Source organism: Festucalex cinctus, chromosome 9 (genome assembly GCF_051991245.1).
Source record: "Festucalex cinctus isolate MCC-2025b chromosome 9, RoL_Fcin_1.0, whole genome shotgun sequence".
NCBI classification, from domain to species: Eukaryota; Metazoa; Chordata; class Actinopteri; order Syngnathiformes; family Syngnathidae; genus Festucalex; species Festucalex cinctus.
In genome coordinates this window covers 29,873,597-29,886,837 of record NC_135419.1, presented here as the reverse complement: position 1 = coordinate 29,886,837, position 13,241 = coordinate 29,873,597, and the positions used below count along the sequence as shown (strand labels likewise).

General features: G+C 39.1%; 1 protein-coding gene across 6 annotated transcripts in view; it reads right to left on the bottom strand.

The window, feature by feature from the left end:
* trappc11 (trafficking protein particle complex subunit 11) overlaps positions 1–13,241 on the bottom strand; it is a 411,517-nt gene that overhangs the window by 148,762 nt on the left and 249,514 nt on the right. For all 6 annotated transcript variants that reach the window (XR_013284891.1, XR_013284892.1, XR_013284890.1 and 3 more), the window contains 2 exons: positions 7,186–7,316; positions 2,166–2,291 (listed from right to left, as the gene is read on the bottom strand). Coding sequence is in view for 3 of the 6 variants with exons in the window: in XM_077531543.1 (XP_077387669.1) it covers positions 2,166–2,291; positions 7,186–7,316 (257 nt within the window). In the remaining 3 variants the exon portion in view is untranslated. The remainder of the gene's footprint in view (positions 1–2,165; positions 2,292–7,185; positions 7,317–13,241) is intronic.

Genomic DNA, 13,241 nt, shown 5'->3' with positions numbered 1-13,241 from the left:
AGAGAACTCCCTCAGTAGTAAGGTCGAAATTTGACATCCTGACAGCTTGATATTTTTATAGTAGTGTTGATGCTCATCCTAGCCTCTCTGTCGACAAGGAAAGGAGTGAAAACAGGTATGTCAACAGTCTGCAATGTGTCAACAAGTTCTCTGTGAAGCATATACCAGGCTGCACATCAAGTATGTCAGCTGGTTCCTCCCAACCCGCGCGATGACTGGCCTAGGTAATGCAAGGCTGATGTTTTACTAGTGAGTTCAGCAACATTGTTCGCACTAATGGCTAATGGTGCATTTGTATTTTGAAGTGTCATCTGGATGCTGAAGTATTGCTGAATGGAGACACGTGTTTAATCATTTCATTGAAAATATGGATTAATTAAAATTGAATTAAAGAAAGTTCATTTCAAATGACATTTAATGAAATAGATGTTAACTTTTTTGTATTATGACTATTCTGAAATTTAAAAAAAGAATAAAAGATTGCTCCAAGCAAGTTTTGAAACCGCATTGGCTGGCTTGGGTAATGAAGGCGGATGTTTTCCCAGTGAGCTAAGCAATAGAGGTGGGAATCTTGGGGCACCTCACGATTCGATTGCGATTACGATTCAGAGGCTACGATTCGATTATAAAACGATTATTGATTTCCCCCCAGGCAGCAGAAAAAAAACAATGTATTTTTGTGCTTTTAATGTTTCGTACATTAGTTACAAAAATAGTACAAAAGTCCTCTCAGGCCTACATAAACTACTATTTCAGTATCAAGTTAACAGTTCAAAACAGTAAATAAAATACTCAAGTCCTCATTCTGTAACAACAGCTTTTAAGTATATTCAGTCTTCAACAGAATAAAACATAGCATTGAGCAAAAATATATTATTTTTATCCACTCAAAAGTGCATTGAGGTATAAATGAAAGACAATGTGAACTACTACTTCAATACAAATGCCTAAAAAAAAAAAAAGTGCTTTCCTGCTTTTTAAGTTGTGTAAAGATGAACATGTAAACATTAAAGTTTCTCAGAGGTACAAAAAAAAAAAAAAAACCTCAAGTGCTTTTCTGCTTTTTAACTTGTGTAAACATGAACGTGTAAACATTAATGGGATCGTTCGGCTTTTTTAACATGAATCTCAATTTGATCCTCACCTCCCGTGTGTGCGATCAGCACTGACTTCTTTCTGACAGCGTTCGGTGACACGCGTTCTGGTTCGACGTTGGACGAGAAGAAAATAAAAAAGAAAATAGTCCAGCAAGCTGGCTGGGGTCTCGGAAATAAAGCGTTTTTCTTCTAAAAACTATTTGTTTTCAAAAGCGTGATACATTTCCACCACAACACTCTTTTCTGAATAAAGTCAGACGCCATTACCGCCAGCCACTACTTTTCTGTTCGTTCGTTCGTATCACTGCGCGGCGCCCTGTAGAACGCTAACCGACGCACTGCAGCCAGCTAGCTGATACTTCCGCCTGAAGTTGTTTGCCTTTTCGGAGCAGGTCTGATCTCACGAAGAGGTGGGTTGGTCAGCTCAGCCATGCTTGTTGTTGTTTTGAATCTCGAGGCGTGAGTTGTGGATGTGTACTCTCGGTCCGTCCCAAAAAGCGTCCCGAAGACCGCGCGCGCTACTGCGTTTCAGTTCCGCGTACTTTTCGCTCGTTTCGCTTCCCTTGGCATATTTATATAATCGGAATTTGGACGTTTGTGAATCGTTCTCGATTGTTCCACGGCCGAATCGTGAATAATCTAAGAATCGGAAATTTTGCACACCTCTACTAAGCAATATGTACACACTAATGACTAATAGCGAGTGTATTTGTATTTCAAAGTGTCATCTGATGCTGAAAGGTATCAATGATGAATGGGGACACGTGTTTAATAATTTCAGTGAAATTAGAATGCATTTGCTGATATGATACAGTCATTTGGGATACATTACATCTATTTCCCTATTATTTTATTTTATTATTATTATTATTTATTTATTTATTTATTTAAATCTCAAATTCTTTACTTGAATTATTTTTCCTCTATTGTATAGTCCGGAAAAACATTTTATCGTGACAGGCCTATTTGCAAATTAAGCACACTGCATTGCTGAGGTTAGTGGGGGAGAATTCAAACAAGAAGAAAGAATGTGCAAACACCATGCCAAAAGACAATTTTTTTTCTCACCTCAACTTTTTTGCCAACATCTTTGGTTTTTGCCACAAAGCTGAAGTTGTAGCATTTCATTTTCCCAGGAAGAAGGGTTTTGTACTCTTGACTTGATGTCTCCAGAACACACCATTGATTGTATTCCTACAAACAGAAATAAAGCAAAAAATATTTCACCCATTACATCATACAGGGGCATTTTCCCCTCAATGATGTAAAGTTGTTGATGAACCATTTTTGTAGCTAAAATTCCTTTTTTTTTTTTTTATAAATTAAAAGAATGCCTAAAGAACATTTTACACATTTACTGCCTTTTTTTCCCCAAGTAAAATGTTTACAAACTAAATTGATTGCCTCGAACTGGCTATGGAAATTCCAGACAATGATGTTTTGGCCTCCATGCTCCATCAGGTATGTATATGTATATGTATATATATATATATATATATATGTAGCGATAATTGGGTCGTCTTTTGGACGAATTAATAATCTGGACGTTACAGAGGTAAATTGTAATTACCTCAATAACCTCTAGGGGCTTTGCTTTGGTTAACAGGAGCAAACAACGACCAAAATCCTTTCTTCATCAGTCATTCATAATCTAAAGTCACTACACTCGGTATTCAGTGGTTCATTGTACTAACAAAAGAATAATAATCCACTCGGAAACACAGATGAGTTAATAAAACATGCATTTATTCACGATTGTTACACTACAGAATCAAAACACTGCCTATGTCTAACTATTCTACCGTCAGAAGAAAAGAAATAAAATAAAGCTAATCAAAATAGGGAAAGAATGCGAACGAATAAGGAAACAAGAAAAGAGAAATTTAACTTGCCAGATCTGTTATATGTCTCAAATGTAAGTTGCACACAGTGATATGCCGAATTGGGGATCAAACGTGCACTTACGAGTTGGGTGCAGAAACGGGAGGTCTTTGGAAAAAGGGGGAAAAATAGTCAATGTTCGTTCAAAAAGGCAAGAAAATCAAAATTACTAAAAAAATTACTATTCCACAGGTGAGCAAGGGAGCCGCTCGGGGGCTGACGTAGTTGCGCGGCTCGTCCCTTGATTGGTCGGCGAGATCTTTCTCCGCCGTGGTTGGTTCCGCCGGACCGCCCTGGACTCCAGGTGTTGGAGCTCGGTCCGCTGCGTGCCTGCATCCGGGGAAGGCCAGCCGTTGGAGGTGAGCCTACACCGCGGCGGGGCGCCACCGACTAGCACGTTGTTTTAAAGCCTATGGGCTGGGCTTCAGTAGGTGGTGGCAAACACTTCTATTCGCTCACGCAGACTTTAAAAAGCAAATTATTAAAGGGATTAATAATTTGGCATTAAATTTGGTCAGTCTGGCAAATCAGTTTTCCCACACAACACGTTTAGCACACATCGCAATTAATGCATCATAAACTAATTTTGTGAGGTAGTTCCTACTTGCCTAATCTGACTAAACTGAAAGATATTGATTACCTTTCATTCCTTATGGAATACAAATGAGATAGGACATTCATACACACAAAGACATAACATGAATCATTCGTAGTTCAGTTATCTGTCAAGAATTATCATGGTATAAACGTGTAAAATGCGGTTACTTGTAAGAACTGTCACTAAGGATAGTCCCAAGTTTCACCACTTGGTGGCGCTGTTGCTCCATCTAGACGTTCCAGGGGTGCCTGTGGGTCATTGCCCCCTGGAGGGCCGATACCAGAGCATCATTTTTGGTTGATAAGAAAGGTCATAAACATTCCTGTAATCAGTTAGCTGTATCTGCTAGGTCGTAAAAGGCTTCTCTCGGACCCCGAGAGGTCGGGCTGAAACTAACTCTTTTGGCAGACGCATAAATTCCTATGTGACCTGTTTAGCTGCTTCAAAAGAGCTTTGTTTGTGGTTGTGACCACCTGTAGACCTAACCAAGATTAGATCCTTCCTGAGCTGTGGAATGTTTATGCAACTGCAGAGAGTTTACTTTGGAAGAAGTTAGGTTAGGTTTAGCATATGGCTTCATAATACTTTTTTTGTAGGTCTTATAGGCTGATAGGTATCTGTCCCAATTTTCACAAATCTAGCTGAATCATCATAAAAATGTCTAGAGGGCGCTATTGAGCCATTTATTGGAAATTGCACAAGAAATCTCTAAAATATTCATGTTTATGACAGGTCTGACAGATGTGTGCAAAGTTTCATCAGTTTTCACACGTTTAGACTAAAAAAAAGCTGCATTTTACTTGGGAAACAATGAGTCGCTATGGCAATGGCGTGTGACAAAATAAAAAACTCTTGATAACTTTGCATCTTAAACATGTTAAGATGAAACACACCAAGTTTGAAGATGGTTGGATACATTTTGTAGGAGGAGTTCGTTAAAATATGACCCCTACAAAAGGCCACAATTAATGGCTACAAATCCCAATGTAAATCAAAATGGCGGACTTCCTGTTTGGTTTAGCACATGGCTCCAAGAGACTTTTTTTGTACATCGTGGGCTCTTATGTATGCCTCCAAATTATCATGGCGCTAGGTGAAACGTACAACCGGGAATACGTCGTTAAAGAGACATTTTTAACTCAAAATGTGATGTCCCGCCCCTGGGGGACTTCCTGTTGGGTTTAGCACATGGCACCAAGAGACTTTTTTGTATATCCTGGGCTGTTACATACAGTATGTCTCCAAATTTTTGTAGCTCTAGGTCTGGGGTGCTCATTACGTAGATCGCGATCTACCAGTAGTGGTAAATCGCGGCGTGACATTAAAAAATATCAGTCTATCATTCATCCCATCACTTGATTGATATGACGGAATTCGACATTCAGGTGACCAATGAAGCGCAAACAACGGCGCTAAGTGCAGCAGAACTTACGATGCCAGCCTATCATCAATGTCGTTACTTGATTGACATACAGGGCAACCAGTCAGATGACAACTGAATTTTGACCTTACCTCGGAGTTTAAGCCATCTCTAAAGCTTATGGTCATCAAAATTAATGAGGGAGCACGACCAAATAAGAAGACAAAAATATATCACTTTCATACAGAATAGGAGGTGGACTGTTTTTCACAATGTCATTTTCGAAGTGCATTTGCCTCATCTGCCAATCCACCAATACCAGAAAGGGGAAATGTGGAGCGGCATTTTCGGACTGTTCATGGAAAATACGACACTGACATTATTCGGTTTCAACCAATTTATGTGAGTGAGACTTTTCCTACATGAAGATTATTAAGTCCAAATACTGTTCCATGACTGATGAACATTTGGAAGTGTGCTTGAGGCTGGCTGTCAGAAGCTACTGTCTGGTCCCCTAGGCCAGGGACTCCCTACCCGGCCCGGGTTTTGGGCTCCAGGGGCCGGATGCGCCTACAGACGATGTATGAAAAACTAACCAGCTATTCTGTGAAAGGCTTAATTTCAACTCTTCCCTGAAAAAAAAATGGCAATCTATGTTGAGCGACTTTGATTTTATAGCACTTTTTTGAATATTTTTGCGTTAAGTACTGTATCGGGCATTTCAGACAGTCACGTGATCATTGTGACGTATCGCGTGCGTAAAATACACATTGAATGAATAAAAACAAAGAACTCACAAGGAATTATCGCGTCCCACGGCGGACATCAAAGGTGGAATTTCGCTTTACAACAAAGAAGCACTTCTTCCAAAGCAGTACAGCCATGGAGGACACGGCAAAGATTTGTTTCCAACCGAAAGCCGAATAAAACTGGCACATCCAGCCGTCGGCAAGTCCAAGTGGACGGTAAACATCCGGGTGAATTGTATTCTGCTAGACTAAGCTACATGTTACGTTATAAGCACGGCTTTAGCGCACATTGAGAGCGCAACCACACACACCGAAACGGAAAAACATGAAACCGGACGTTTTAAGGACTTTACTCTGAAATGTATTTTAGATCCAAGATGTCTTTTTCTCGTTCATTACGTCAGAAAATTCCCATTGATATGATTGAAGACGGCTTCCGGTTACGCACAGGATACGTCATCACGTGACCAGGAACATAGCGTCCCACACCATACTTCTCGAATTCGGACACTTAATCGGTTTAAACTAAAATTCAGGGAATAAGATGCCAAATATATTTGTACTTTTATTCTTTGTACACAATGCTTAATCCAACACTGGAAAATGATTAATAAGCCTTGTGTTGCTTTAAATGTCGGGTGTTCTGGTCCCAGCAATGGGGCAGGGTTCTTTTTCTTAAATTACAAGTGATGGAGTCACCTACACCTAGTGTGGGACCCGGTAGACCCAGATGAAATGGGATTAGCAAACGGGCTGAATCTGGAATTAATCTGCATGCTCACCGCGATTAGCAGACCCGTTTAGGGCTAATGCTAACCAGACGAGTAGGTCCACTGCAACCAATGCTAACTGTTGTGTCCGCCACATCTACAGTTACCAAGTTAATCTCCTCGAGCTGACGGCCATGTCCCTCTAGCAGGGTAGCCCTTCAAGGAGGAGGGTGCAAGTGGTGCACGCAGCCATACTTACATTTAATTGGTCTGAGTTTTTGGAAGTGATGTCTGAGGAGCGGTATTGACCACACATAGTAAAAATTGACAATTCTCTTTTTGAGAAGGTTAAAAATAGTTTCAAAAATAAAAAGTGAAAACGTGGGATGCAGGTAGGTAGATGATTAGAAAAAAAGAGAAGAGTTTGTCTCTAGGGAACGCCAAGTAGCAACCGAGAAGTTCATATACAGTATGTGATCAATTATTATACATAATGAAACTGGCGGAACACCAATCAGTCATGAAAACTCATTTTAAAATTGTGTATGAAATCAAGTGTAATTAGTAAAAAAAATAAAAATAAAAAATACATTAAATTCAAACTTAAAACAACCTCTCATGCATACAGCATAAACTCCACCTACCCCCAATGTACATGTCTGAAAAAGGGGTGGGGGAGTGTACTGGAATGATGAGGAATTGCCATTTTAATGACACTGAACTCTTTGTGATCATAAGTGTGACTGAAGAAAGTGCAGATACATTTTCTTTTCTTTTTTTTTCTGTGTACCTGATTGCTAAGGGTTACACCCAGTTTGGTGAATGACACAGGTTGAGGACAGTCCGATTTCAGGAACACCTGGAGTTGGATGACTTCATCTACATGGAAACTGGGAGACCGGAATTTGGCTTTACATTGAACTAGGGTCAGACAAAGAAGGAGACAGTTAAGTTAGAAATGTACTGCATCATTGTTAAGTTGCATAATTAATAGTGACCAGTTACATGCATGTTACCTTACAAAGTAATTAGTTATAGCTACACATTACTTGTTACAAAAAACAATTCAGTTAGCAATACAGTTACTGCTTTAAAAAAAGTAAATGAATTACTCAGCAAAGTAACTAAGGTAACTATGATATTTTTCTGGTGTCTGTGTTGTTCAAATCAACTTTATTTCTAAAGCACTTTAAAACAAGCATTGCTGTATACAAAGTGCTGTACACGAAAAACAAACAAAGCAAACATTTTAAGTGACTATACAAGTATTTTTTTGAATACAAGTAAATAAAGTTTACATCAGTAAAGTAATAACAAGAAGTAAGCAAGTGAATAAATAAATACATAGATATATAAATAGAATAAACATCAGATTCATAACACAAAACAGCACACACCACAAAACACCAAAAAGAATGGTAAGTCTCATGGTGCGCCAAAAGCCAAAGAATACAGATAGATTTTAAGACGGGTTTGAAAAGGAACCCCGGCTGTCATGACAGGTTTGCTCTATATTATTTATTTGGTTATTACGAACTTAACTATGAGAATTTTTCACAAATCATTTCCAGTTTAATACATTTTGTAGAAACTTTATTTAGACGTACACCGCCATTGTTATTGACGTCGCAATGCATTCAGTGCATAGTGACGTAGAATGGTGGTGGTTCTCTGCCAAGCAATGTGAAATGTCTATGAGAAAGCAAGCTAAGCCTCGGAGCCTTCCAAAATAAACAACGTGTGATCGGGAGAATGACGCTCCCCCACGCTGTGCTCTCGTCATTCATTCATGAGTTTTGATCATCCCTTTCGGAACGTAACGGAGGTTTACTTTAATTTCTTTATGGGTGTTTCACGTTGCTTGGCAGAGAACCACCGCCATTCTACGTCACTACGCACTGAATGGTTGCGACATAAAAAACAATGGCGGCGTACGTCGAAATAAAGTTTCGACAAAATGTATTAAAGTGGAAATGATTTTTGAAAAATGACTCTCATAGTTATGTTAGTAACAACCAAACAATTATATTGAGCAAACTTGTCATGACAGCCGGGGTTCCTTTTAAAAGTAGATAAAGAGGGGAATTGCCTAATATTTTGTGGAAGGTCGTTCCAAAGGGAGGGACCGGCAACTGCAAAGGCTTGATCCCCTCTAAGGTGTTGCTGACATTTTAACCAGCCAATCACATGCATACAAATACGCATGTGCGCATGCACACATATTGTTACTTCATATGTGACCTGCTCCGGCAACAGGCTCCACACGTTGGCAGGGTCAATCTCGAAATAATGGACGATATTAGACAGTTGGACTTTATTTGACCATTTTGACATTTCTCCACAAATAGCCTCCTTGAGGTCTTTAGTTTAATTTCCAAGCAGAACAAAAGCCCAAATTGTAATAGAAGTGTATAAAAATAAGCAATTATTAAACAGAATGCCTCGTAACTAGTGGGAGTGTTTTTATCCTAGCCGCGAGCTTGTGCTTCCTCTTTCACATTTGTTTAAAATCAACCCGGATTTCCTAGCCTTACACGTAATTCACAAATGATTTATATAAATGTTGTGAGGATAAGCGGATCTGCCAATGGATGGATGGATGGATGGATGGATGGATGGACAGAGCAACCAAAAAAGTCGAAATACACCATTAAGGTGGTGGGCCGAGGCCATGTATCTGCTTTAGTTTTTGTGATCAATGATCCCTGGTGAGGGAGGACCTGGATCGTTCATTTTTTGAAGCTTAAGTTAATGGGTTGCAGAGTATAAAATGATAGCAGAGAAGATCATCCGCTGCCTCAGTAGAACTCAGAACATTATTAAGGACTCTTTTCACCCAGGTCACCATCTCTTTCACCTGTTACCCTCAGGCAGGAGATACAGGTCTCTAAAATCAGATTCATAAACAGTTAGGGGACACTCGGTTCAGAATACATTGTGCCACGACAATTTGTGCTTATAACTGAAAATATATACTCGCTTCATCATATGACATTTGGGTGGTATATACAATGGTGTGCAATAAACTGGTTTGCACAGCATCTTTTTTTTGTAACTTTTTATTTGACCATTTTTCAACATACAAAATGAAAGTCATACAAATAAACAAGCAGACTTGCAAAGAGCACTCAACATTGCAAGGGATTACCAAATACAAAAATAACGAAAAACTAATAATAATAATAATAATAATAATAATAATAATAATAATAATAAAAGAGGGGTCCGAGATGTTACCAAACAAAAATACAAAAAATGCCTAAACAAAAATAAAATACCTCAAATGACACATCCTTACAGACAATCTGCAGCATTGCTCAGGTATGCATACCATTTCTGCCATCGTCTTTCACCCAGATCTTTTTGAAAACGTATAGTATATGTCATCTGCTCTAAGACATGTATCTGTTTTACAATATTAACAAAAAGGTCCACACTGGGACAGGTTTTCTGCATTCAGTGTTTTGTGATAGCCTTCTTGGCAACTGCCAACAAAATCCGATAAAGATAAACATCGCTTTTTCCCAATCTTTCCGGTATAATTCCTAGATAAAGAACTGAAAAGGACACATATATATCAAGATGCAAAACCCTCGAAACAATCCCTGCCACCTCTATCCAGAAAAACTGGATGGACCAAAATATATGATCGTGATCCGCCATAGGCTCTCCACATTCCCTCCAGCAGCTCAACTCTGTACCAGTCTGTTTAGACTTCCACTTCGGAGTAATAAAGTAGCGAATTAAGTTTTTCCAGCAGAAGTCCCTCCAAGTCCAGGAAACAGTAGAAGAAGCTTGCGTTTTCCAAGAATCCAGCCACATGTCCGTTATTTCGATGTTCAGTTCTTTCTCCCAGCGATGCTTCACATAGTCCGTGGTGACCATATTAAATGAAACAATACCATTATATAATTTACTTATAAATCCTTTGCTACTGGCTGAGTCGTAAGCATCCACAAATATACAGACAATCTTTGATTGAGCTACTGGGTCACGACCTCTCTATTTTTTATAAAAATAATCTCGGAGCTGCAGGTACCTATAAAATCCTGCCTGCCTAACCCATGGCTCTGACATAAATGATCAAAGCTTCTGAGCTCCCAGTTTTTGACAATTCTGCACATAGAGGTAATGCCACCATAGATCCATTGCCTGTAACTATGGTCTAGCAAAGACGGTGTAAATTCAAACTCAAATGCTGGCCACCTAAGTAAAGTAATCTGTTCCTGGAGGTGGAATTTCTTAACCACTTCTTCCCACACTTTCAGTGAAAAATTAACCCACTGGCTAGTTGTTTGTAATGTTTCCTTTACCATTCCTGCATATCCCAGCAATGCCTGTGTTGGTACATCAGTCAAAGACAGCTCTCTAGTTTTCCATTTAGCTATATAAAGTGGGTTACACCAGTGGTGTGGGGGGTGTTTTTGTTTTGGGGGGGGGGGGGGTGGGGGTGGGGGGGGGGGGGGGGGGGGGGGGGGGGGGGGGGGCTGGAGGGTAGCAAGTCTGACTCTGGGTTTCTTATTAATTCCAAACAAATCGTGAAATATATTGATTCCATTCTCTAAATTGTCTCGGGGGGATGTCTACCGGCAATGACAAAAAAAGATACAGAAGTCTCGGAAGGATATTCATCTTTACCGTTCTAATTCTACTGCCAAAATCAAGAGGGAGCAAGCTCCACCTATTTAGATCATCATATATTGTCTTATTAATACTCATATAATTGACTTCAAATAACTGTGAAAGATCTTTGGGTAAACACACTCCCAAGTAGTTAATTTGAGTCGACTGCCATTTGAAATTAAATTTTGTAAAAAGGTCCTGTGTAGGAGCATAATTAAACACCATAACCTGTGTCTTATGTATATTTAGGACATAACCAGAATATTTTCCATACGTTTCCAACATTGTCATTCGTGGAGGCAGGCCTAAGTGAGGAATTTCTTAATGTAATTAATACATCATCCGCATACAGACTTATTTTATATTCTTCCCCTCTTATTGGGATACCTCTCAATCCCGTCTCCTGGTGAACTGCTTGGGCTAATGGTTCGATAAATAAATTAAAAAGGCTAGGACTAAGGGGACAACCTTGTTGGCATCCGCGTTGTAAATGTATTGAATTAGAGAGACTTCCATTAACCTTTATTCTTGCTGTAGGGGAGGTATGGAGACCCTGTATACATCCTATGAATTCTCTACAAAAAACAAATCTGTCCATGACCAAGTACAAAAATTCCCACCCAACGGAATCAAATGCTTTTTCCGTGTCTAAGCTGAGGACGACAGCATCCATTTGATTTTTATGGATCTGTTCTATTAAATGTAAGGCCTTCCTTATGTTGTCTTGAGTCTGCCTGTTTTTTATAAATCCAGTTTGATCCTCATCTATTAACCATGGCATCGCTTTTTGCAGTCTTTTTGCTAAAATGGTAGAATACAATTTATAGTCAATATTCAGGACGCTAATCGGTCTATAACCTTTACATTCCATTTTGTCCTTTCCCTCTTTTGGAATCACTGATATGAAAGCCTCTCTCCAAGAGGGAGGGATTGGGCCCCCTTTTAAGGCACAATTAAAACAAGGCTCCAGCAAAGGAAGCAGGTTTTCTCTCATTAACTTATACCATGCCGGGGGGAAACCATCCAACCCACATGATTTGGATGAGTTTAAATTTGAAATAGCATCATTTATTTCATCCCTTGTTATTGGGGATATAAGGTTATCGTTAATTTCTGTACCTAATGTAGGTAAGTCTAATGAATTAAGAAATTCAATTATTGGATGTTCATCATTTTGGCTTGCCTGGGAATATAAAGATTTGTAATAAGTTTCAAATGCACTTTGTATTCCCTCCAGACAATTAGTCATTTTATTTGTTACCAGATCTCTAATACTATAAATTGTATTTTCAGCCTGTTGTTTTTTGAGTCTCCATGCTAAAAATCTAGTTGCCCTAGGGCCTGCTTCATAGTATCGTTGTTTCATAAACCTGATATTTTTCTCTACCGCTTCACTTAATATTTTATCTATTTCCTGTTTGACATTTCTAATTTCGAGTACCACTTTGGGGTTCTTTCCGACAATATTTGCTTCAAATCTCTCAATTTTTCCTGTAATTTAGTCAATTTTTCAGTTTTTGCCTTTCGCAGTGCAGACATCCTTGCTATTAGCTTCCCCCTAAGTACAGCTTTGGCTGCATCCCATAAGATATTTGGGCCTACATCCCCTGTATCATTGTCCTTCATATACAGGGCAAGGTCGTTTTCCATTGACTGTATAAAGGCGTGGTCATTAAGCATCGCAGTGTTTAGTCTCCACATAGTTTTCCGTTGTTTGCTATCAAGATGTAATGTCAGATAAACGCCTGTATGATCTGAGAGGTCCCTCTGACCTATTCTACAATTTCTTATTCTATGTAAATCCCTATTAAGCACAAAAAAAATAGTCCAGTCGAGAATAGGCTGCATGATGTGCAGAATAGAACGTGTACCCTGGGTTGGACCCCTGTGTGGCCCGCCAGACATCAATCAAAGTCAGTTCTTTCATCATCCTATTAAATTTTTTTTCAGTTTAATTCTTTCCTCTTTTTCTATGAGATGTATCCAATTGCGGGTTCAAAAGTATGTTAAAATCTCCAGCACAGATAAGAGTCCCATATGTTTGTTGCAATCAGATCGAAAGCCCTTCTAAAAAACAATTATCACTTTTAGGGGGGGCATATACATTGAGCAAAGTCACTTCTTTTTGGTCAATTTTTCCTTTTACTAAGACATATCTACCTTCCTTATCATTGATTTGAGATATAAACTCAAATTTAACATTATTTGCCACCATATAGCAAC